Here is a 26,717-nt window from a genome sequence, read left to right on the forward strand (position 1 = left end):
CTTTTCTGTGTTTCATATCATTTTAATTGAAATACCTTTGCGTTTTGGACCGTTGATCCGACAAAACAAGCAACCAGTATTAGTTTCCAAGAAGTTTGTATGGACTTTTTATTTCATTTTAAATACAAAAGAAAAGAATAGTGTATATTCATTGATAATGTTGTTATCAGATTCTAATAACTTTTGTTTATTGCAGGCCCTTGCAGCCCGTGAAAGAAATACAACTCAATAATATACTACTTTCTTTCCAAGAACTATAGTATTACATCTGTTAGTTAAAAAAGACTGGACGAGAAGGGAAAAGCTTGTTTGGCCATGTCCAAAAGTAACACTTCTTCTGACACCTGTAGAGCTCACTAATTAAAACATTACATCTTGTTTGTTTAAAAACGACACTGTGGTTTTACGAGTCTCCCCTGGTCTCCTGGATAATTAGTGGGCTCTAGAGGTAGCAGATTATTTTACATTTGGAAATAGCCAGGCCGGAGGTTTCCCCATTTTTCAAGTCTTTAAGCTAAACCAACCTTTTTTTGCCAACATCTGTATCTGTTCCTTTAAGTATAACTTTACATTTAAAGACTCAAAATGCCTGAATGCACTGGATGGATCAGGACTTTGTGGCCCAGTTTTGTTTAAATCCATTTAACCGAGGCTCGACGACACAGAAATGGTGCTTTTTATCAGCACCATGTTAGGCCTCTTTGTCTCGTCAGCCAGTCGCACAGTCAAATGTTTTTTCAGGGAATGAGTGTGATGTTTGTTGTGTGTTGGAAGGGGGTAGAAGGGGAAGCAGTGAAGGCGTCTTTGTTAGCTACACATAAGATACTAGTGTTTGGCTTGGCTAGTTGTTATTGGTGTGAAAAGGCGGTCTGTTTAGGCAAGTGTGTGTTTTCTGTGAGAGGATCCTTTACTGGAGGCTCTTTTGATAGAGTCTGTGCACGTGCATGTGCTAATTGAGACTTAAATCAAGGTGCATTTTATTTGATGACTCCACAGCTTCAAATGGAGGAACGCTTTCTGTAATTAAAATTGAGGTTTTGAGATTATTATATGTTCATCTTCGCATTTGTTGTTCTCTCTCATTTTGTGCTTTTGTATGCAGACTCACAAACAAACATATAGTCCTCAGCTTTCTGCCAGCAGATAATAAAGGGCGCTTACAGACAGACAAGCAGGCAGCAGGCAGACAGAGAGACTGTCAGACGGACAGACGGAGGCGCGCACAAGTGAAACAAAGAGAGACGGGGGAATAGATGATTTCTGGGGGGAGAGGGCTGTCGTGGAAAAAATTGGGCAAGCGAATAGACGGTTTAGCAACATAACAATTAAGACTTGTATCCTCTTATAAAGAACCCTTTAATAATGCAGAGGGATAAGGTTAATGGTGCAAATGTTTGTTTGAGATGACAAAATTGTTTTTTAATACAGGGGCTTGGTGAGTGTGGGATGTAAGAACAAAGAGATGAAGGATGGGCTGCAGTTACTGTCCCCACCCTAAAACCACCTGCGCCCGCACACCAGACAACGAGACATGTGATCAGTGCTTTTGTCTTAAAAATTCAACAGAAAACAATGTAGTTGAGACACGTGGGAGAATAATTCAAATCACATCCTTAGTATTAAAGAAAGGTCACTTTAGTCAAGAAAGAATAGTATTCAATATGAGTAAAATATCTCAATCTACTGATCATTGTCACTCAAACAACCTGATGTGATGTTCTGATTGATCATTGAGAGCAATACTGAGCACAGAGCCTATGTAGCTTTTTGCAATCAGTATGCTACTCAAGGGCACTTTGCCCCTGTCAGCGGGCGCTGCAGATGCACTCTACAGCCCCCTAACTCACCATCGTTATACACTGACCTCTACGTAGTGTAGACGGTATCAGCAGGTTGTTGATATTTTAGCAGATATTATCTCCCAGGGACAGCAGCGTTGTAAGAACGTTGGAAAACGAGTTTTTGAAAAAGAGGTAATAGAGATGTGCAGGGACAGACGCATCAGGCAGACAAAGAGGAAATTGGTCAGTAAAAAAAGCGTGAGTAATACTGATGCCTGTTGCCATGGTGATTGGGGTCAATGAATGGTTGCCATGGAGCTGGCTACTTGGAATTCTGGGAAGGGGATATTTTGGTGTGTGTGTGTGTGTGTGTGTGTGTGTGTGTGTGTGTGTGTGTGTGTGTGTGTGTGTGTGTGTGTGTGTGTGTGTGTGTGTGTGTGTGTGTGTGTGTGTGTGTGTGTGTGTGTGTGTGTGTGTGACTAGACAGTGAATTTACTTTCAATCCACCTGATGACAGTAGAAAACAAGGTCAACGCCCATCACAGCTGGATTTGCTGAGTCAGCTGGCAACTATTGCCAAGTAATAGATGCAGGAATTAAATGAGACACTTTTAATGTTACAATAAACTGTCTTCACAAAATATTAAGTACTGTATGTTTGTATGCACACAAAAAATGCACATCTGTCACATAAACACATACTGTAGATACACACGCATTTAAAAGTTGCTCAATAAGTTCTTGGGAGACTTGCACTGCAATTGAATCCTAAATCGAAGGACAGATATTGAGGATCCTGGAATATAAAACAAATATATATTTTCTTATAATATTTGGAGTGAAATCAATAACACCGGAGTTGTCACGAGTTTATCCACCGGTGGGAAAATGTCTCCAGCAAGCCATTCTTACTGCTGCCCCTCTGGTCCTTGAAGTGATGCTGATGTGGATGTAATGCTGTGTGACACATTGAGTCTGGAAGACATGGGGGGCTCAGATATGTCTCTGGGCTGGAGACCAAGCGTATGTGTGTGTGTGTGTGTGTGTGTGTGTGTGTACGTGTATGCTTTCAAGTGAAGAGTTGCGAGGGAATAGCCACAGAAGCGTCATGCTAGAGTACACACATGGTGTCGAGGACAGGAATAGACTCTGAGGCTAGTGTGGATGGATGTTGGGGCTGATGGGAGTGCACGTGAAGTTAGTGCATGTGAGGTTCCCCTCCCTCAGTGATGATGTCAGACCATGTACAGCCTTCGGGTGTTCCTCCACACTGACCTCACACAGGACTGTAACTGAGATTTTTGGGGAAAACACAAATATATACAGTATCTCCTTCCTCTGCAGTTGCGTGTTCCTGTAGGCCGAAGCAATACCCATAATCCTCCTTGAAGTCAATCTTTCTCCATTTCACTTTAATATCACAACTCTCTTGTGCACTTAGTTATTGAAACACTTTAAAAGCTGGGACACTAAACCATACCAGGGGTATAGAAGGCGACAAATTAGGTCAAACAAACATTGACAAGCTTACACACACTCTCAAACACACACATATGCCTCTGCAGTTTCTTTGGTATTTAACCTTGCCAAGCTGACAACCTTCTTAGTGTATTGATTTTCAAAGCACATAATTCCCAAAGCACATACCTGCATGTTGAAAAACACAACATGATTTTATCCTGCAACACAAAGCACAAGTCATCCTAGTTTTGCAAAGCTTGTACTCCACTTGAAAACGTGGATCAATATGGCTTTGGCTGCTTCTGTATTAAATGCTGTGAATGCAGTCTTGTCATCAAATGTCAGTCAATGTTTGTTGGCATTGTGTGCTGCCTGAAACACGAGACACTTTTAAGGAGCTTATCCTGTAGATTAAACAGCAGCTTTGACATTGAATGTGTTGGGTTCACATTGACTTAATGGAGAACACGATGCCGTTGTAAGTGAGCTTGGGTGTGCAGTGATGTATTTATAATTGACATACAGCTAAAGAATAGTAACTTCAAGCCAGTTTGATGGATTAGACTGCAGGCTGCAACAACAACACTCAAGTGCAACAAATAACTCAGCAGCTAAATGAAAGGTCTCTCAACTGTGATTTCCTACGCACTTTTTCTCTTTGGAACAACATAAAGCAGACCACACACATGCCTGCCTGCTGTGTGTGTCTGTCTGTCATGTTGTGCTAGAGAAATGTGAAGTCTGTTTAAACAGTTCTGGGTGAGAGGAGATGACACAAGTCAAAAATTAGCAGAGCATCTCCAAGCATTGTAAAAAAGCTCAGTAGCAGAAAGGAATTCTGGGAATGTTGTTCCCCAGAGCAGGTGCTAAAAGCTGCAGAATGACATCTCAGCTGTGTACGTCCTCTCTTAAGCTAAAATAAATCAAGACCCTCGACCTTTATAAAATAAACAAGCTTAGTAATTGTTGACATGCTCTTCCTCCACCTCTGCACACCTCCCTATGCTATGATGTATAGGATCAGCTGTCAGGGTGCTTTGCCAGTGTTAAAAAGACAGAGTCGAGGGCGGGGTTCGGATTGATGAGATCATCGTCACCCGGAGTTTTGGTGTTATTGTCGACATGTTCTAGCACATTCTGGGTGTGATGCTAAAACTTGGCACAAATGTCTGAATAAGCATCTCCAGCTGATCCTAACGAGTGCAGACAAACCGAGCATAAGCACTTTTTTATTTATTGAAGAAGATGTTCTTTGGTTTGAGCCTAATGTGCTTTTTTGGTGTGTATTGTTGTCATAGGATTCAGAAATCCAGTTCGACACAGTAAGACCCCATGTACCCTCAGTGGCCCACATATAAGGAGTTACCATAACAACTGACCCTGTAAATGTGTCTTCCTAATGGAAGAATAACCCTAGGGGTATGACGGTTAAGGCTTCTTGCCCACCCAAACCAAACACACCCTGCTGAGAGCCATCAAGTCCCATTATGTTCATATTAAGTGTAATACCCTATAAAATAACACCAAAAACTGGAGTACTTTTAGATTTTTGCCATTGTTATTTATTACATTTAAAGCTGCTGGTACTCAATAAAACATTTGCTGTTGTCTCTTTTATCAGCTCACCTTATAGATACTTAAGTAGCAGTCCATGTCTCTGCATGATGTCATTCATTGATTTTGCTGCTCAGCCGTGGCCACTAATCATCCGGAGTGATGCCTTTGTCGATGCAGACATTAGGATTAATGCTAGAGTCTGTGAGACTGCGGTGTGAGGTGACTGATTGCTGCTTAATATTCAGTGGCTCCGGTTTGAATTCACAGTAGTATTATCTGCTTTTTAAGATGTCACAGACATGTTTACTAGTCACTGTCACATTGTGGTGTACCACTCATCCAAGAATCTCTCCCTAAAAATAAAAGTTCCGACTGTGATGGTTTTAAGCTTGTCGTGTGGTTCCTCTTCTCAGAAACGGCAGTCTGCCTGCTTTGTACAGAGTCTGGAATAACTGAAGAGCAGATCTGATTAACCGTGTGGCTTTGTCTTCTCTCTGCAGGGCCGGCATTGACGATGTGGAGACGGACGTGGTGGAGATTGAGGCGAAGCTCGACAAGGTATGAAGCATGTTATGTCTGTGGATTGTGGTGCTCATTAAACTGTCAAATTCAAGAAATATTGTGTGTATGTTGCTCTACTGATGTTATACTGTTTTTCTTCCACCATGTTTGTAGTGAAAATCACTCACAAGCAAACACAGTATATTGCGCATTGTTGGAAAATTAGAGGAGGGTTGTTCTTTGTTGAATGAAAAACGCCACCAGATGTCCTCTGTTGACGTTGTCTAAGAGCAGCATAAACAGTATTTTCCTCTGTGTGTCTGTTGCTCTCTCTCTCTCTTTGTCTGTTGTTCTTTTCATTTTTTATATCTGTCTATCTTTCTGTCATTCTCTATGATCTAAATGTCAAGGCTATTTTAACACAGGAAACCCTGCAGTCTTGAGTTACTGAATTAATAGGTTCACTGCTGGATACCACACACACACACACACACACACACACACACACACACACACACACACACACACACACACACACACACACACACACACACACTGAGCAAACACTGATTAATGTCACAGAGAAAGGTTTTTATTCTGTAGTAATCAGAGCATCACACAAAGCAGCCCTCTGTTATCAGAACATGTGCTGTCCTTGTTTGTCCTGCTTAACCGAGGAAAGGCTTCAAACATCATATAATAACAAAATAATGCTATTTAATATTATCATCTGGAAACACCATATTTCTGAGGTTTTTGTTGCTCGGCTGTGCATTTTACCAGCATTATTATCTCAAAAGGCTGAGTTATTTATCTATACATATCAAACATGTATGTATGTACTTGTAGTATGCATTGGCTGCATTCACTTAAAAATATATATTTGAATTTAATTTAATTAGTTAATTGCAAACTAGACAATGAGAATGAACTCGCAGTTGCATCATTAAATACTATTTCTTCAATGGCTTCAAGTATGTAAGAGCAGCCAGAATTGATGACTAGCTTTCTCCAGGGACACTATAAGATGAGGTAATGCCTCTTGAGATAAACTACTAGACACAGAGAGCATTTAGAGGATGAGATAGTGTTAATGTAGTTAAGTGGTGACCGCACCTTCTTTCTTCTTCTATCGCCCTTTGATTCAGTTTGTTTTGTGTCTGTTTATTTTATTCCTGCTCACTCTTCTCATGTCCTGCGTCTTCACATTAATAACATATTCCATTCAAGGTCCCTTACAATAAAAACTGATTTATATCCTCTTAAATTGATGAAGGGGCTATTAAGATGATTGTGAGCTCTTTTTTTTTCTTATTGCAGAAGGTTTATATCAGGTTGATGAAAAGGTCCACCTTGTAAAAACCCATCTACTAAATTACCGAACAAAAAGGACGACATTTTGTCCAAATGTCCATGCCCCCACCTCGTCATGCATAAAAAAATCACACATCCAGGGATTATTCCTACCCCCAACAGGTCAGGACCCTCCATTGAACTATGAGCCCTGTTTGAACACCAGTGAAAGATGACCAGTGTTAAGGGGGAGTTTCAATCAGTATGATTTGTTCCGTTCAGCGGGGGTCCTCGCTCTGTGCTGTCAGGATGTTCTGAAGCTGGCTGAGGATGTTTTGGCAGCATGATGCTCTTAGAATGACCATTTATGAGATTGATGATGGCTGACCCCGCCTGCAGTGATGTTGACCATTATGACCGGTGTGAAGATATTCAAAGCTGCCCCTTGTGATGCTTTTGGTCCCTAAAGCTAGATTCTGAAATGCCTGGACAGAAATTTGAAAAAATGCCTTTGTGTATTATTCTGTATCTGTATGAAATATGTTGCAGAAAGGCTTGAAACTGAACTAATTGATCTTGTTAAAGGTCTTAAAATAAAAGAATAAGAGGCAGATTTCTTAAGATCTCATAAAAAGGGTTTAAGTATTTTTAGGGTAGTTAAGTAGCAAAATGATCAATGCCATAGACCATTTATAGTTTGCCCAAAATGTAAAATGCCAGACCTCATTGAGCAGAGGGGTCTCTGCATTATACTGTAACTATTTCAGTCCATTAACAGGGCGAGGTTTTGTCATATGGTACCAGATGTGACACTTGGACTCCGAGTAGACCCCCGTGGTTCTTCCAGCCAATTTATCAGCAACCCCTGACACATGCACTGTGCCTCTAATGGCCGCGGTCAGACCCTGGGGGCTCTGTGCAGCACATGATGAGATCAAACTCCCCCGTATCGGCCAGTTTGTTGACAGATATATTTTCAGACCAGCCCCGGAGCATCAGCAGGATTCATGCTGCCTTGTCTTTTGGATTCATAACAGCGTCATTCATGTACACGTGAATGTAAACATGTATACTGCGTAATGCATATCAGATACATCTATACAATAGCAATGCTTACATAAACATTACAACTATTCATTTTGAGTCATGCTCTCACACAGTAGATTGTGCAGTTATTACTCTTCACTCCCTGGTTTCTAATCTCTGGCCTGTCAGCTACCCAGCAAACCACACTCACATAGCGACAAGCTTGGGAACTCCTGCACCAAACGAGATAATTAAAGGTTTACTGCACTCTCTCTTCAGCACAACCCCTCACCAACACACACATGTGTGATCCTGCAGTACACACTGCTGGGGCGTTGTGCCGGTAATGACAGCGTGCTGCTCTGTAGCTTATCATATATCCCGTAAAGTGGGAAACTGCAGCGCAGGCCAGTTCATGTGGTGTTTAGACAGTATATAATATCGCTGTGAACTGTCTGCACCTAATGGTAATATATTATTATACATTAATATGTTAACAATTACGTTTCTGCTCTCATATGGCTAAGACTAGAATCACACTTCTCCTATACAGTGTTCTCAGTATGAAATGTTCACACCAAAGCATTTTTAGCTGCTGAAGGTGGAACTCAGAAAGAGCAGACATTCATGAATGCTGTTTCCATAAGTGAAAAGTAATGTGTGTATCTGCCCCGTGATTCACTCCAACATTTAATGGGTTTTTCATTGGCCTATTCTGCACCAATCCAGCAAGTTTCATGAAAATCGGGCCAGTAATTTTGTAAACCTTATAACAAAGAAACAGACTGACCAGGAGACCAAACGAAACAGATAATAAGGCAAAGGTATTAAAATGGTAATACTTTTAGTGATTTCTAGTCATGCTATGTTCTTTACTATACCGATTTCAGTCTGTAAGTAAAGGAGGAAAACATGTTGCAGAATGCTTGAATCATGTGAATGTAAGGTCTGCTGTAAACATATTGGAAGATATAAAGTTTAGAAGGCCATGTGCCCATGATCATCTTTTCCATTTCCTTTTTTTTTTGTGCATTTCTATCACATTGCTTAAAACATCCACAATTATCATTTGGATTCCAGACAGGCCAGCTTCAAATATGCCTGCATTGGCCTTGATTCAGACATGAGGATTATTCTAAATTTGAGCTTCCTCTTGGATTCTGCATGTGACAATCAAGCCTTTTGATTTACGCCATCACTGTAACTATTATTATCCTAGCATCGCACGGTGTAAAACATGTGACTCTCTAAATAGACAGTGTTTTTGTTGTTTATTTAAAGCCAGAATGTTTGTGTTTCTCTCCCACACTAGCTGGTGAAGCTGTGTAGTGGGATGATCGAGGCCGGCAGGGCCTACGTCAGCGCCAACAAGCTCTTTGTTAACGGCATCAAGGACCTGTCCCAGCAGTGCAAGAAAGAGGAGACGATATCGGTGAGTGGAGGTCGCGCAGTCTTTTAAAACTGACCTCAAATCTGTACATTCCCTGAGCCACATTTGAGGGTCTAAATGACCACTCATCTATCTCTTCAAGGACATTCCTGTGATTTCCCACATGAAGAATACCAGCAAACCAGTATAAACAGTTGTGTCCACAGTCATCCAGCTGTTTTTAACATGACAGATGTGACCACATGCACACAGAAGATGTTTATGCTGATAGTTTACATGGCTGGAAGCAGAGACATCTGAAACCTGCTTTATGACTTTCTTCTAGGAAAACATTTAGGCCAAATTTCCTGTCAGTACGTGTGTTGCCTGGTAGCTTTGAGGTCAAGCAGGAGAGACATAATTGTCTCACAGACAAAAAACATTTAATGTTGAGCTAAGGTCTCGATTCAATTTGGTTTCTTATGTGAAAAGTATGTTTTTGTTCGTATTGAAAGGGGGGTTACAATAACTGTGTGTCATCAACATTACAGGAATGCCTTGAAAAGTGTGGAGAGAGCCTCCAGGAGATTGTCAACTACCACATGGTAAGACACACACTCACACTGGTTTTAGCCAAAGGCAAGAGGTTGAGGTGGAGTGTAGTTCTGACACACCCAGGTCTTCTTGGCATGTTAACGTCTTTCATCCAGTCCCCCGTGGGTGCAGCGTTGCAACACACTCAAATGCACACACACACATAAACACACAGCAGAGAATTTAACTGTGACCTCCCTCCGTGAATCTGTCCACACAGGCCACTCCACATGTGTGAGTCTGATTCAAACCACATGGTTTGGCAAAAGTGTATGGGAACTATAATGCACAAATAATCAGACACATATTGTACAAAACACACACACACACACACACACACACACACACACACACACACACACACACACACACACACACACACACACACACACACACACACACACACACACACACACACACACACACTGACACTAAGACACTCACATTCAGGTCTTGTTAATATGAATGTCACCTCATGACTAAGTATGATTAAAACAACTCCTTTCTGGGAATGTGTTTTGTGGCTTAAAGGCAATTTTACAGTTGACGTAAAATGAAGACATAATAGTACTAGTTACATTTGTCTTTTTGCCAATCTGTTTTACAGTAATACACAATAATATTAGTTTTTTGCCCTTCCATATGTCTGCATGATCAAGTGTGTGTGATCAATCTCATAAAAAAGGAAGTTTAAATCAGGATTTGTAACATGAAACTGAGAACATGAGGAAGAAAACAGAGCTGTATAAAAGACAAAGAGAGGACTGTGGGAAGGAAAGGAATAAAGAGAATGAGGCAGTTGAAGGCCCAATGATCAACGGTGACCACAAGTCCAAGTTGACCCTTTTTTTAAAAATGTTTTCATGATTTCAACAATGTTAGTAGAATGGAATTATTATGGCATCAAACATTTTGTTGTCCAAAGTTCTGCTGAAGTTTCCAATTTGAAGCATATATGAAGACTTAAAACACGAAGTCCTTCATCTTTTATATTGGACGCCAATACTCAGATGTGTATGATTTCAAACAGACACCCTATCATATTAAAACTGCTACCAGATTTGCTGGTTGGCATCCTTTATCTTTGTTTTTTTTTTGTGTCTGCTGGACTGTGACTTGATCATACAAGCTGTTGTGCTGCGGGTATTATCCCTTATTTCCTCTACATGGTTTGCCACAACCCAGGTACCAGATCCTTTCAATGTTAAACCATGAAAACATCAAAACTCACACATGCAGGAACGTCTGTTACGTGTAGGCGCCCATCTTTAAAAGCTCTGTTGACTATAGCTGGTATCTTGCAGGGGGTTTCTACAGGATGTCCCATGTAGCACTGGTGTCTCTCTGGCCGATCAACAGTCTGCAGTATTTTAAATCTACCTCCTAGTATTAGATCAGCTTACTTAAAACCTTGACCGAGTTGGTTCCAAAAAATAAATAAAGCCATGCTGTACCATGCAGCTGAAACGGGAACAACAGACCCTTATCAGCAACTTTTATCTTCCCCTTTTCACCCCTATTGTGTTTGACCTTCTCAGAGGCTCTAATCTGTCCCATTTTACTTTTGTAATTTCCCTGAGATGTTTCTTCTAAATGATCTAAATGCACTCATGTGCTTCAATAAAATCTAACTAAAAAGATTGTTTTTTGTGGTAAGGTAAATACTTTTGATTAAACAAATGTGCAGAAGCTCGCAATTCAGCACAAATGCAACACATTTCTGCTCTATTTATCCAGCTCAATAAATAAAATCACAATCATACATTAAAAAATCCTCCCAAATTCCTCTCGAAAAAAATATTTCACATGTTTTTAATTCATGCTCCTGCCTTTTTGACTCTGTTTCAATCCACCAAGATCAAACCTGTTTAACCCCCACAACCATAACCCTTCCCAGGAACTGCAGTTCATGGACATGCTTTTAAGGCTACTTGCTGTGCTGTTGTTTTTTGGTCACCACATGTTTCTCCTCTCTGCCTCAACACAACCTCTCTCTTCATCCACCTAGTCCCCCACGCTCACTAACCCTACACCAGAGACGTCCCACTGCTCCTCATTAACACCCATGAATTACACTAATAGCTTGCTGGCAGACAGTAAGACTGAAGGGATGGAGCGAGTCGAGGAAAAGACATAGTGAAAGGAAATCTGTCTTTAATTGACCACCTACTGTTGCCTATTTCTGCACGTTCTCTGCTCTCGTTGGGCACAAAAAAAGCAGTTCCTGCAGGGAAATGAATCTCCCTTTAAATCACTTAATATAAAAATGTGTGTACTTTCAAACACATCTAATTCCTACCCTTAATCGTAACAGATCAAGAATGAAATCAAAGTGTATTTGAACAGATCTGTGTGAGATTGCAGTGTGCTCTTTTGACACTGGTGCAACTTTCTCTCCTGTAGGGGAATGTGTATTGCAGAATCAAGATGCTGGTTTGTGTCTCTACATGTTTTGGACAACAAAGAGACATAAGAGTGGACTTCTGCAGTAGCAGACATTAAGCTTAGAAGCTGGGATCTTTTGGGGACAACAGTGCCGGGGAATGAGTGTAGACATGTTGTAGGTTAGGTCATAACCAGGCCAGCATAATCCAGAGCAGGTTTGGGTGGAACATTTGGATTAGTTTATACGTGTGTCCTAGATCAAACTGATGGAGCTGATTTACTTTTTTTTCCCAGGGTTTTAATTATTTCCTGTGGAACTAGCAGAAAGATAGTTCCACCCTGTAAAGTACCTAACCTTCACTTTGCACAGCACGCATTTCTTTTCTAATTCATTGCATGCTGTTTTAACAGGGGATATAACAAGTTAAGTTGCAAATATAAACCATGTATAATAACTTTTGCCACCTCGCATTGATAATATATTAACCAGCAAAGAGTAGATTTGTAGAAAAAGGACTGCAGGTACAAAGTAATGCATAAAGGCTCCAAGTGTTTGATGCCTGACTAACCATCAGACTCTGCCAGCCATTTAAAAAGGAGCAGATCTATATTAATGATCGCAGTGAACAAAAATGTGCAAATCTAAAGCTCGAAACCAGAAAACCAGCCTGGCTCTGCAGGAAAATGATATGGATTGAGGCCTGCACACACACACACACACACACACACACACACACACACACACACACACACACACACACACACACACACACACACACACACACACACACACACACACACACACACACACACACACACACACATACACACTGCACTTGGATTAGAATGTGTGTGTTGCATAGACACATAGACAAACCATGTATACAACAATCACTGTTGGCAGCCTGTGGATTAAACTTTCTATAGAAATCCCTTGTTAATAAACATACACATTGAGGATTACAGGCTTAGTCTGTGTATGTGTACGTGTGTGTATGTTTTGCAAGGACACAAGCATTCTCATTGTCCTTGCACATGGGCACAAATCAGCAAGACATACCCTTGATAAAGATGGAGGGTCAGCTGTTCTGTGTTTTCATGGCATTATATTTGGATTGTGCCCAGTGATATACATATGGATAATATAAAAATGCACATCTAGATAAAGAGAATATTTCAACACAAGAAATAACAAGACGATTAAAAAGAACCAAGTGGTGAGAGCTGAAGGACAGGAGTGTGAGATGAGAAGAGAGAAGAGAGGGCAATCCCATAGTTAACAGGGAGAGTAATCTGGGACCCTTAAGGGCAAGAGATCTGTTGAGGCAGCAGCTGAGTGTGTGCATGTGCATTCATCCTCATCTCTCCCCTCCCTGCCTGTGGCACAATCTGCCACAGCTACAATCTGGAAGGGTTCATATTGCCATCTTGTGGCGAGGCATGACAACTACAGGATAGCAAAAGTAGTCATCTTTAATTGCTGTCAACTGTAGTCAAAAAAGTTCAAATAAAATGCTCATATTTGACACTGTTTTCTTCTCTATTCACAGATACTGTTTGACCAAGCTCAGAGGTCGATCAAGCAGCAGCTGCACACCTTTATTAAAGAGTGAGTATCTCGTCACATCTGAAAGCTTCCTCCTGCTGTTCTAAAATAATATCTAATGCATGTTTACATTTTTACATAATAAGTAAAAACTGGTGTTGTGATGGAAATGGACATGTTATTGCAGAAATTGACTGCTTAGAATCCCTAAGTTGCCCAGCAATAACTCAAATCAATATTTCGAACCTAAAGAGCTACATGTTGTTGTGATTTGGCATAAACATAGATTCATTTTATCCAACTTTGTTATTGAATTGTCAACACAAAAATGTTGTAACTGTTTTTTTTTTTTGTTGAAGTACTAAAGCAACAATAAGAAAACACTTTGAGAGAATCCTGACATACTGTAGACTGAAAAAAGAAAAACACAAGAAAAAAGACAAAAACTCACACGCTGGAGACATGAAGATAAAATGTCTCTATTTCACTGCGCCTCCTTCAGGGATGTGCGTAAATTCAAGGACACCAAGAAGCAGTTTGACCGGGTGCGTGAGGACATGGAGCTGGCCCAGGTGAAGAACGCCCAGGCGCCCAGGAACAAAGTGCATGAGGCTGAAGAGGCCACACAGGCCCTGGTCATCAGCCGCAAAACCTTCAGGCACCTAGGACTGGACTATGTACTACAGGTGAGAAGCACACACACACACACACACATACACACACACACACACACACACACACACACACACACACACACACACACACACACACACACACACACACACACACATATACACACACACACACACACACACACACACACACACACACACACACACACACACACACACACACACACACTGGAAATAACCTCCAGATTATATTTCCTGTCATGTCCTGTAAGTGGCGCTGTCACTCAACCACTTCTGAGCTCAGACACAAAACTCTCAAGACTCCTTGTAGCATACAATAAAGTCTAATAAAATCCAGGACCAGGAACTGCTGAGATTATTGCTACTCTCCTGAAAACAGAAAAGGAAACAGTCGTTGGTTCTAAAAAGTCACAAAATCCGCCTCTCTGTTTCAGATCAATGTTCTTCAGGCCAAGAAGAAGTTTGAAATCCTGGATGCAGTGAGTAACTCTATATTTACTATAATTTCTGACTGACATGTCAGCATTATTGTATATTATATTGTGTATGCACAGTTTTAAATATGGGCATGTGGAGCCCCTGTGGTATGAGAAGGATCAGGTGTATTATCGTCTGTGTTTCTGTGTCTCCTGCAGATGCTGTCCTTCATGCGCGCACAGTACACTCTGTTCCAGCAGGGCTTCAACATCTTGGATGAGATTGACCCTTATATGAAAAAACTGGCTGCACAGGTAAAACAAAACAAATATAAATGAATCGGCCTTGTAACAATATTTGTGTTACTGTTTTTGCTAAGCACCCCCTTATGATTAACTCTTTGAAAAAACACACACTGACTGGACTTATCAGCGCAATTTAGTTGGACTACAAGCTCTCCCATCTTTCTGAACATTTAGAAACAATTATGCTGCATTAGTACACAAGTGAAATAGAAACCCTTTAATGTATTAGTTATTTGTTAACTTGCATATAATAGGACTCCTATTAACAAATGTCCAGTGACTGGATTGTGTTCATCCACACATCAAGGACACACAGTTTTAGCATTTGTGTGTGCCTTGTTTCTGTCTTTTTTATTTTGCTTGTTTACCTGTTTCATAACCTCTGCTGTTGTGTTCCCTGTGCAGCTGGATCAGCTGGTCATCGACTCAGCCATGGAGAAGAGGGAGCTGGAGCACAAACATGCCATCATCCAGCAGAGAGTGAGACCACAACACAACTCTTAATTTCTTGAACTTTTGAGGAATACATAACAAGCAATTTGTGAAACCTTTAAAAAAGAATGATTAAGCCACCACCGTTTTTCTTCTGCATTTGTTATTTGAATAATCTGCTTAGTGTTCAATCATCCAAAGCAGATTCTCCATTATTTGAAGTATTGTTTTTATAAGTTCTACCAACTTGAACTCTTGAATGCTATGAGCAGGTTTCACAGTGGTGTATTTCATGCTTGTCAGGATATCATTTTCCTTTTAAAGTTGTTCAACTAGATGCTTATCCACACACATAAATCATATCAACATTTTTTACATTCAGTGAGCATGAAAGGCTACTCCTAGTTCAATGGAAGAAGCTTTATCAAAAATACTGGGGATGGAAAATGTATTTATCTAAACTTGCCAACAAGGTTAATGTAGGGTTTAGTTTAGGGTTGATGTATTTATTTGATGGTTGCCTTCAGCTGAATTAAAACAATACTTTTAAACACTTTCCCTGCTCAACAGGCACATAAGCACAGATTCTTCCATCTGTTACTTCCAGACATGCCAAAAACAAGGCGGTTTTCTGCTCGATTTCCCTTTAATCAATTTTGTCGCCTAGTGAAGGCATCGTGCAAGACACAGCTCAAAGCTTATACCCAATCTAATGGCCCTTCGGCAACTCTTCCTCTTTGATCTGATAACCTATCACTGAGTGATGCTACATGACTTTATTATTGTATTATTAGTGGTGACACAACAAGGTGAACACTCCTGATGTTCAAGTTGCTTTAATGAAATGAGGGCCTATTTTCTGGAGGCTTTGTAAGCTACAAGGACACTCTGACTTAGCAAGCCACTTATTATCTTTTTGAACATGCCTTCTGACCTGAGGTATTTTAATAACATATTAGTTTCCGGTTAAGGAAATTCAGATAGTGGTAATCTTGTTTTAATGCATTTATCTCTCTGTCTCTCTCCTCACCTGGTTCTCCCGTGACCATATTGCTCCTCCAGACTCTGATGCAGGTGAGTTTATTATTTATTATTATTCTTTTTTATACTAAATTCATTATACACCAAATACTGCAGCAGTGCAAAAACAACCAACATGCTAAAAATAGGCGGTAGATACCCTTAACAATAGACCAATAAGCCACAAGTGGTGTGTTGCTTTTGATGCTACAGAAGCACAGTGAGCACTTTAAGCAAACAGAAGAGAGCATCTCAAGTTTATGTTGTTTAAATCTGTCTTTTAAAGTCTTACACCAGAGTGAATGATTGCAGTGTGGTCTTTTTGAACTGCTCTGTCAACCTAGATCACAATATCTTCAAAGACAGAAACATTTTTTTGAGTTTGATAGATTCACGTTTCACCTATTTCATTTTTTGATAACCTAATTGGATAGTTATCTCACTTTGCGTATTCACTTTCATGTGAGTACGCACATTTCCTGGTCTGAAATCTCCTGCGTTTACATCTAACTCCAGTACCTCATAAATTGTGTGTGTGTGTGTGTGTGTGTGTGTGTGTGTGTGTGTGTGTGTGTGTGTGTGTGTGTGTGTGTGTGTGTGTGTGTGTGTGTGTGTGTGTGTGTGTGTGTGTGTGTGTGTGTGTGTGTGTGTGTGTGTGTGTGTGTGTGTGTGTGTGTGGTTTAGCATGTAGAACAGATTGAGTGATGTATGGAGTTTTATGGTCACCACATGCTGGTTCTTGTTGCAGGAATCAATAGGCTGTTTCGAGCCGTGCAGATTGTGTTGTGTGTGTGTGTGTGTGTGTGGGGGGGGGGGGTGTTTGTATAGAGTGTGTGGGTGTTTGTATAGAGTGATTTCTTCATCTTGTAAAGTGTGAATGTGTGTCTGGGAAGGTTTGTGAATGTCTGGAAGCATCGCAGACAAAACATTGTCCATGTATGCTTGCACTGGACAATGCAACCCGTGACATGTGATACTTTTCTCCATCTTGCCAATGAGATTCATCAGAGGAACTCACACGTGCAAATCCTGCAAGATTATTTTTGCTTCTTGTTTGATGTTTGTTGTCTTGATTTTTATTATTTCAGTTTTGCTGCATCCTTCAAATGCACATTCATCGAGGCAAACACACTCCTCCTTTGTTCCTAATAAATGCACTCATACAAACACACACAGCTTCTCTCTTTGAAGCTTTCCTTCTGCTATTTTGAGCTTCTCCATTTCATCTAAAAATGGAACCCTGAGAAGGATACGTCAACATGTCTGCTAGCCACAGTTAAGAAAAAATAGTTGTCAAACTATAAGCTTAAAAATTGCTTCCTAGCTACGATGTTTTCATACCTGTGTTTTTATTATCTTGTGTTGTCCTATTTCAAATGTACTTTTTCTATTCATATAAAAAAAAACAGTAGTTTTTTAAAATCCTTTTTACTTCTAGACTTTTAAATCCCATACTGTAGATAAACATCTGCAATCCTTCTCCCCTCATCGTAGTTAATGCTGATCATCTAATCAATATATCACATTCAGCATGCAGTGTTTGTATTTTACAACATACATTAAGATGACATACGGAGTAAGGAATCAATTAATATTTCATAATAATAATAATAAATAATAAGGAATAATGCAATGCTCAATAAAAGAGCAATGTTAATTGGTTTACATTATTGTAAACATCTTGGAGTGAGTAGCTTTCAGTATACTATATATTAGATATTTAAATCATCCACAATGCCCCAGATATCTACAATATGACATTTTATTTTCTCAAAAGAGAAGGAAACAGGCAGCAGTTTCTAATGAAGACAAGATCAAACTGTGAGTTGTCAAATCCTGACAGTCCTTGTTTTAGTCTGTATAAAAATAGAAACCACTCTTTCAATCTAATAAAATAAAGCAACAAAGCAGTATTAAGAGGATCTGAGCACAGCTGGCTCTGTTCTCTGATGTTGTGCACGATGCCAGCCTCAACCCACTGCCAGCAGTCAACAGATGGCATTACGAAGCACAGTAGTGTTGATGGAAAAAAACTACAAAAGAGAAAAGGATCAAACTAGATCCAGACAGGGACTATAAAGACTATAAAATAAAGAAGAAGACAGAGGGTGTCTCTGTTGTCACTTCTGAATTATAGTGTACGTTTCCTCAATGTAAAGAATGAAACTTTGTTATCCAAGTTTAGTTTAATATCTGGAATTTTACCAGAACAAGATGAGCAGAAAGAATCCACTGCATTGCTTGTGACTTAGATAAGCTTTGTTTTACATAGTTTTTTTATTTCATGGCATCGTTTTATGCATATTGCATATGGTTGTTGTTTCACTATCACAGTTTAAAATAGGTCACACAGTCTTTCACTGAGAAAAGCATTTCCCCAAAGAGAGTCATTATCATGATGATTGTGTAAAACCAGATGCATAGATGTTGGTTACCAAAGCTAAACAGTGATGATGCTGTAGAAACTCAGATATAAAGGTATTCTTTTGTTGACTTCCATCTTACTTTTAACAGTAATGGCATCTGTGAAAGCAGATCAACGATTCAGGAGAAAAAGATGCCATGATCCACTTCATATATTGTCCAGTACTGCAGGAAGCAAAGCCACGACGTGGAGAGTTTGTAAATTATAGATAGGACACATCCTTTATTAATAGACCATTAAGTAACCGCTGTAGTCATAATCAGACGAGGATTCATTATGACTGGATCTCAGATCGCTTTCAGTGTGAGGACGACGGATAACATAGAAATGAAGATGTTCATAATAAACACTCCCTAAGAGCAAACAGGAAATCTGTTGATATTTTAAGCCAAACTAGAATCTTGGCAGCTGACAGAAAACATTTTTATTATCAAATCTCTGTTCCTTTACAATTGATTTCTTGTCTTCCTCTCCTTTATGTGTAGCTGTCCTTTCCTCTCTCACTGTTTATGGTCACATTCTCCCTCTCTCTCCTCTCCCCATTCTCTCACAGCAGTCTTTTATGTGTGCTTCCTTGTGGCTCCCAGGGGGATTGTCGTCTCAGCTCTGTCCTCCTCCATTGTTACAGATTTTGGCTGTCGAACTTTTTAAGCCTGGGAGAAGTAAACAGACAGAGAGGCAAAAACATAAAAACAAACTGTGCAATGGCTGTGATGGAAGAGAAAACCCAAACCAGTGTATTCTGTATCACTTGTCTTCCTGTCAGATCAAATGATCTAAAACAAATTCTGTTTATTCAAAGTAAAAGGGCACGCATGTAGCTTAAGTCTGTGTTTGTAGGCTATTACATCAGGGCTTTTAATACATTTGTGATCAAACATGTCGGCCCTGTGGTCTATAGTTCCTACATATCTTCACAGCATGTTCAATTGGATTTAAGATAGCTTTGTAGCGTCCATTCTTGGACATTTCTTAATTAGGAATAACATATTTTCATAAAAAATATTATAATACAATACAATACAGCTTTATTTGTAAAGCACGTTAAAACCTCCAGACAAAAGTGCTGTAGCCTACAGAGAATAAATAAATGAATAAAATCCTAAAATCACTCAGTATAAGCAAACGAAAAATTAGATAATTGGGCTATATAAGTATGCCAAAAAACAATGTGAGAAAATTGAATTATAAAAATCAGGAAAACTTACTCCTAGAAGAGCACGAGAATGGATCATTCATTCATACATTAGACTGTTGGTTTGTGTGCTGTTATCCTCCGTGGCTGATTTAAGGTGGGAAGAAGGGGCTCCGGGCTGGTGTTTGGGGAGCAATAATGTCAGCTTGATTAAGCAGGAATAGTGTGTCAGAGCTGCAGACAGATGGAAAGCTGACTCTTCCAAACTGGGCCCGAAACCCCCGGGCTCCAGGAGGGGAGAGGGGAGCCTTAAATCGTGGTGTGGGGCGGGGAGGAGTCACAGGACGTGAAAAGTGAAATGTTTGATCTGCGGCAGCCGCGACGGGGTCAGCGGGGCACGGAGACTCTGTGACAGCTGTATGATAATGAGCGCAGGTGGTTTTGAGTGGAGGAACGGCACGAGTGCTGCTGTTGGCTGCCAGTCTCTCATTTCGACCCGAGAGGGATGCGCACGTGTCCCTGTTCCTTAGCTGCTCTCGCTTGTAATAACCTTCGCTATTTTTTAGACATGTTCTTTTTCTTATGACAACCATCTTTCAATTATTTATTTATTTATTAGGTTATTTCGTTTTTAACCATTTATTTAAGGATGTTGTTGGATATAAGTTTGGTTAGGATGAAGATATTTGGCAGGCTGGACTATTCACTGGTGAGGAACTTCATTTCATTTTGGTCTTAGTTTTTAGTTTTCATGAATGATTCTGTTTTTTTGCTTTGTTAAACCAGTCTCTGGTAAGTTTAATAGGGACAAAATCTTCTGTTTTTGTCAATTTGTCTTAGAGGCCTGCTATCACCCTGAACTGAAATGAGTCTTTGATTATGGACAGTTTTTCATTTATTCTTATCTAACACCAGGGGACGATAACTCATATAAGGGATTTCAAAGATTTCTGATTATTCCAAAATCACATGCTGTCACTCTTCTGAGCCGTTCACATTCATCTACACAATGCAGACATTTCTAACAATATTGAAGGGAAGAAATGTATTTGTGAATCTTGTGGCTGTTGGGACAATCAATTAAAAAGCCTCAGTACTTAAAACAAAGTCAAAAAAGCGTCTGAATGTACGTAACGACAACAGTGTGCAATTATACAGTCAGCACGGTGTTTTAAGAAAGAACACAGAATTATTGAATGGGCTTTTCAAGATATGAAATACAGAGTTGAAATGGTGTGTGTTTGTGTGTGTGTGTGTGTGTAGTCTTCTTCCTATGTGCACAGCTTGCCATATGCCCTGTATCACCTTGCCATAAACTAAAGGCCCTCTAGACTAAATGGAAACCTAACCTCAGGCTTGGCTCTCTTTTAAATCCTGTTCCTTTTGTTTTCCATCTCACTGATCAGGTAGCATCTGGTTTAAATAGATTTTCTGGAAAATCCAAGACTGTGTGCAGATAAGAAATGAAAGAGTTCTTCCTCAATAGAAATGTCAGCCCAGCTCTTGTATGATGTGCTGATAAGGTGTTGTGTTTCCTTGTTATGATAAATTGGACTTTTATACTTACTTGAACTTTACCATGCAATTTAATACTGTGGATTTTGAGCCCTATCACTTACAGTGCAGTTTCTTTTGGGAAGGAAACTCATTATGGCCAGTGTGTAAAGGAGGAATGATTGAATTACCAAGAACTAGTTTACAGGGATTAAAAGACACAATGACTGTTGTTTTTCCTGATGATTAGTCTTGGTTGAGCGGGATCAACTACATCATGGAAACTTTGCCTTTACAGGACAATGGTTTGAGGGGAACTCTTTTAATTGTCTGAGGCTTAAGGAAACTAACACATCTCCTTAAATGAAATCATGGGAAACAAAAAGCCAAACCCTAAAATGAATCTTGTGCACCTTTTGTGTTCTTCCTACAGGACTTTTCTTATGATGACCACAAGTTGGAGTTCAACGTGGATGCACCCAATGGTGTGGTTATGGAGGGTTACCTCTTCAAAAGGGCCAGCAACGCGTTCAAGACATGGAACAGGTAATAGAGCAGCGAAGAGGAAGAGCTTAAGAGAGACGGTTAACTGAAGTCAACATACAATTCGAAATACAATAAAGAGATAACAGTACTCATGCAACACAAAACGAACAAACTGTGAATTTAGTCAGGTTAGTTAACTGGGTTACCTAATACAAATGCATGTGTCATGTTGCATGATTTCACCTTTAACCCAAAAAGATAAATGGATAAGAAAGAAGAATGCCCTTCAGTTTCCATTTTCAATAGTTATTTATAGATTCATTATTCCCAGTTGTAATGAACAGTTTTTTTCCTATCGTTCAGCATGCACACATATGATGGTCGTTTATATCTCACAGAGACCGTCTAACCTCATTTCTTCTCTTCTAAAGGCGGTGGTTTTCTATACAAAACAGCCAGCTGGTCTACCAAAAGAAACTCAAGGTAGATTTTAATGAAGCATTTATTTTCATTACCGAAACCTAATTTCACTGAGCACATTCTTATGTTTGACATTTGTCTAATTATAAAATAGTTGGCACATGCTTTTGTCGCTTGAAGGATAAATATGGTAGAGTTGTTCTGACACTTGTCTCGCTGGTAATGACAGGACTCTTTGACGGTGGTGGTGGAGGACCTGAGGTTATGCTCTGTCAAACCATGTGAAGATAATGAGAGGAGGTTCTGCTTCGAGGTGGTTTCACCAACTAAGTAAGGATATGTGGATGTGGGTGTGTCTGTTGTGTGGGTGATGGTGAGAAAGTGCAACATAATAGAACACGGCTTTAGCTATGCATCTGTCCATGTGTAGTAGTTCCTGATGCTTCAAATCAGCATGTTGTCTTTATCAAGCCTCATTAACGACAATGTCTCTTACACTTTTTTTGACTTTAGACAATATATGTTTTTGCGATTTTATACATTAAAAGCTTAAATATAAGAGAATTTCCAAGTTTTTATCCCTTTGTACTTTTTAGATCTTGTCTTCTCCTATAAGTTGTTTTAGTATTGACTACATCACTTTTAATTAACAGTCAAATAACTGAATAGCATTAGTTAGACAGTTGTGGGCAGCTGTGGGTTGTGTATTAAAAGAAATTGCCTCTACACTTCTGTAGGAGCTGCATGCTGCAGGCTGAGTCTGAGAAGCTGCGGCAGGCTTGGATCCAGGCTGTCCAGGCAAGCATTGCCTCTGCTTACAAAGACATCGCCGACAATTATTACATTGAGGTACGAACGAACACAGCAACAGTCATTTAAAAGCATGCAAGTGCTGTTTCTTTTTGTTACAAATTGGTCCCCCGGTTTAGCTTCAGAATCTCTGACCTGTTTGCCTCTCTGCAGCGTTTGGACCGGACAGCCTCGCCCTCCACCAGCAGCATCGACTCTGCCAGCGAGCCCAGAGAGAGAGCTGACAGAGGGGTCAGGGTGGGTGGTGAGAGCCTCCTCCAGAGGGTCCAGAGCCTGCCAGGCAACGAGCTGTGCTGTGACTGCGGCCAAACGGCTCCATGCTGGGCCTCCATCAACCTGGGAGTGTTGCTCTGCATCGAGTGCTCGGGGATCCACAGGTAACTGCACTGAACAGTACAAGAGGGCTTGTTTAGAGATGAGAAGAGCTACAGAAACTGCTTTTAGTCAGTGTGAATAGACCATCTATAGCCAAGTATTGCAAGAAAGAGCCAGCTAAAAACATCTTTCCAAGACGTCCTCCCCATTTTTTCTAAGTAATATTTGTCCTGTTTCTGCTTCTTTATTTCTATTTAACTCACAAGAGAAAACATCTGCATTAAAACATAGCATTTTTTTCAAAGATAATGTTGTAGCTTCTGCTCCGATGACTAGTGTTTCTCCAACCCAATTCCACTTTCCATTACATAAACTCAGACACAACAGTTTTGAAGATATTTTCTAGATGTAGTTGTAGACATAAGTGTGTGTTGAGCTGATTAAAGTCACCATGTGGATTTTGAATTCATTAAAGCAGGCTCTTTGTAGCTCTGCTCTGGAGATTTTCAGACTCTTTTAACTGAGGAGACACAGAAAAAGTTTGCCACCTCAGGCAATTGTAATATAATTGGCAAGTGTAAAAATTTGCAAAAATACCCTGCGGTTACAAATAAACTCTTCTGACACTTCACTTTCTTTATATAATCTCTTTCTCCCTTGTTTCTTTCAGGAGTTTAGGCGTCCATTGCTCAAAAGTGCGTTCACTGACGTTAGACTCATGGGAGCCAGAATTACTCAAGGTGCGTCTCCCGACACAACAGCTTCTTCTACAGAGTTGTATTTATCTTTGCTTTAGTGCATTGCTAAAAAACTGATTTTTTTTCTTTTATGTCTGTGCCCCATCTTTGTCCTCCTTCTTTCTCTCATGTTTAGCTGATGTGTGAATTGGGGAACACTGTGATTAACCACATTTATGAGGGATCCTGCGAGGAGATGGGAGTGAAAAAACCTGGACCGTCCAGTACAAGGTCGGTCAACTCAATTGAAATAGCTTTATTAGCATAACAATAATGACAAATTGACAACACTTTGTACAATCTATCTATCTTTATCTATCTATACATAAATATTCATTTGGACTGTACTGTTAATTTCATAAACATTTTGAACAAATGCAAGAATAACATGTTCATTTCCAGCCTTTCACTCCAAGAGGAATAGTTGGCAAGGGATAAAAAGAGTGTAATATATTATATTGTTATTAATAAGTTAGTTAAAAGGTGTCTTCCCAGACTTATCTGCATAGTGATACCTGTCTTTCAGTTCCCAAGATATTATTTATGCAATTCATGCTACACGCAGCTGTCTGTTCATGTCATGTCTCCAGTTTTTTCAAATAAAATCTGATCATCTCCCCCCAGGCAGGAGAAAGAGGCCTGGATCAAGTCTAAGTATGTGGAAAAACGCTTCCTGAAGAAGATGAGTGGGAGTGAGGCTTTGGTGGAGGGTGAAAGGAAGTCCCGTCCCTGGACAGTGAAGAAGTGCCGACGACACAACAGCTCTGTGCGGGCCCCCAACAAGGCCCGCAGGAAATACCATCGCTACGAGCCGGGCAGCGCTGCCCCTGCAAACCTCTCAGCAGGTCAGTGCCGAGAATCAAATTCTCTGTAGTAACACCAGCGCATAAGATCAAGAGCTGCAAGATTTGGTTTTCTTTATAGAATCCAAGACTGAAATCTTGTTGTGTTGTTTTGTCATTTGGCAGCAGCTGCAGCAAAGTTTCGCCGGGACTCTCTATTCTGTCCGGATGAGCTGGATTCACTATTTTCCTACTTTGACACAGGCTCTGGTCCACGCAGTAAGTATACAACGCATTCAGGGACAAAGCACATTTTTAGTAAGATGAAGATAAGAGGTCTTTACCAGTCTGCAGAAATGAGAGCAACTGGCTTACTTGTTCTGATATTGGTAAATAAAAACAATGTAACATCTGTATGTATTTTGGGCAACGTCTTGTATAGTTTTCTGGGTTTGTGTGAACACATTCAGTCTGTCACTAGGCTAGCAGTCCTATCAGTGATGGTGGTGTGTGTGTTGGTGTGTGCTCTGTAATGATTAACGTGTCCGTGGCTTGGCGATGCTTGGCCCCGCAGGTCTCAGCAGTGACAGCGGCCTGGGAGGAAGTACTGACGGCAGCACAGACATCCTGGTCTTTGGCTCGGTGGTGGACAGCGTCACAGAAGAAGGTAAGAGTGTTTGTGTTGGACAGTAATGGGGAATAGGAGTTACATTAACCCATTTACAACTGGAGGAAAAGAGCCCATTTTCTCCAGTAGAGAGTTATGTGATTACTTGTTTTTGCTTTGAACGTATTGTGTTTTAAATGGTACGTATAGTTTAATATTAAAACTTAAAACTCAGTGCTGCCATAGCTTTAAAAACAAAACATTCCCTTAAATGAGTAGACATGGATGTTTTGTCCGATCCATTCAAACAGTCTGAAATGTAATCTGCTCCACTGCTTTTAATATGATCTATATTTGGCACTGCTCATAGACAGGCATCGTTAACAAGCAGCCTTACAAATAGCATAGAGAGCAAAGCATGGTATCGCCAATCACTGATTTGTCAGTCCTCTTTCTTTCCTCCATTGCGTTACCTTTCCTAACCTCAGAGGAGGAGTCAGAGGAGTCCTCCAGTGGTGAAGTGGAGATTGAACAGGAAGTATCTTCAGACCCTGAAGACCCTAGGGAGCTCCACCCGGGGGCACTCCTCCACCGATCCTCGCGTTTGCACAACCTGCCACTCATGGCGGAGGCATTGGCGCACGGTGCTGATGTACATGCTGCAAATGAGGAGGAGGGAAAAACGCCGCTCATTCAGGCTGTGGTCGGGGTAAGAGAGTGTTTGTTAAGCCTGTCAGATCATTTAGATTTATCTAGAAGTGAGAGAAGTGTAAAAAATGTCTGGGTTGAAATTAAAAACATAATCTGCCCAAGGTGACCAATAAAAAATCATAATATCTATCAATTGCAAAATACTCCCTCATCTTGAGTGGGAAATGTTAATGGTTTAACAAAAAGGCACTGAAATATAGCTTCAGTAAATTCAAATGTACAATTACTTGACATCTGTCTGTCTGTCTGTCTGTCTGTCTGTCTGTCTGTCTGTCTGTCTGTCTGTCTGTCTGTCTGTCTGTCTGTCTGTCTGTCTGTCTGTTTGTCTGTCTGTCTGTCTGTCTGTCTGTCTGTCTGTCTGTCTGTCTGTCTGTCTGTCTGTCTGTCTGTCTGTCTGTCTGTCTGTCTGTCTGTCTGTCTGTCTGTCTGTCTGTCTGTCTGTCTGTCTGTCTGTC

The 26,717-nt window shown here is 40.3% G+C and overlaps 1 protein-coding gene across 3 annotated transcripts in view; it reads left to right on the forward strand.

Annotated features, from left to right (window-relative positions):
* Nucleotides 1-26,717, forward strand: part of acap3b (ArfGAP with coiled-coil, ankyrin repeat and PH domains 3b) — a 52,582-nt gene that overhangs the window by 19,095 nt on the left and 6,770 nt on the right. For 2 of the 3 annotated variants that reach the window (XM_063911244.1, XM_063911246.1), the window contains exons 2-21: nucleotides 5,300-5,357; nucleotides 8,932-9,051; nucleotides 9,540-9,593; nucleotides 13,518-13,576; nucleotides 14,016-14,199; nucleotides 14,601-14,645; nucleotides 14,802-14,897; nucleotides 15,294-15,368; nucleotides 16,383-16,394; nucleotides 21,828-21,940; nucleotides 22,312-22,363; nucleotides 22,530-22,630; nucleotides 23,038-23,149; nucleotides 23,264-23,487; nucleotides 24,096-24,165; nucleotides 24,299-24,393; nucleotides 24,787-25,007; nucleotides 25,131-25,223; nucleotides 25,510-25,611; nucleotides 26,040-26,260. In XM_063911244.1, coding sequence (XP_063767314.1) covers nucleotides 5,300-5,357; nucleotides 8,932-9,051; nucleotides 9,540-9,593; nucleotides 13,518-13,576; nucleotides 14,016-14,199; nucleotides 14,601-14,645; nucleotides 14,802-14,897; nucleotides 15,294-15,368; nucleotides 16,383-16,394; nucleotides 21,828-21,940; nucleotides 22,312-22,363; nucleotides 22,530-22,630; nucleotides 23,038-23,149; nucleotides 23,264-23,487; nucleotides 24,096-24,165; nucleotides 24,299-24,393; nucleotides 24,787-25,007; nucleotides 25,131-25,223; nucleotides 25,510-25,611; nucleotides 26,040-26,260 — 2,107 coding nt within the window. The remainder of the gene's footprint in view (nucleotides 1-5,299; nucleotides 5,358-8,931; nucleotides 9,052-9,539; nucleotides 9,594-13,517; nucleotides 13,577-14,015; nucleotides 14,200-14,600; nucleotides 14,646-14,801; nucleotides 14,898-15,293; nucleotides 15,369-16,382; nucleotides 16,395-21,827; nucleotides 21,941-22,311; nucleotides 22,364-22,529; nucleotides 22,631-23,037; nucleotides 23,150-23,263; nucleotides 23,488-24,095; nucleotides 24,166-24,298; nucleotides 24,394-24,786; nucleotides 25,008-25,130; nucleotides 25,224-25,509; nucleotides 25,612-26,039; nucleotides 26,261-26,717) is intronic. The other variant, XM_063911245.1, reaches the window with a different exon arrangement.

The sequence above is a fragment of the Eleginops maclovinus genome, chromosome 20 (genome assembly GCF_036324505.1).
Source record: "Eleginops maclovinus isolate JMC-PN-2008 ecotype Puerto Natales chromosome 20, JC_Emac_rtc_rv5, whole genome shotgun sequence".
Taxonomy (NCBI): Eukaryota; Metazoa; Chordata; class Actinopteri; order Perciformes; family Eleginopidae; genus Eleginops; species Eleginops maclovinus.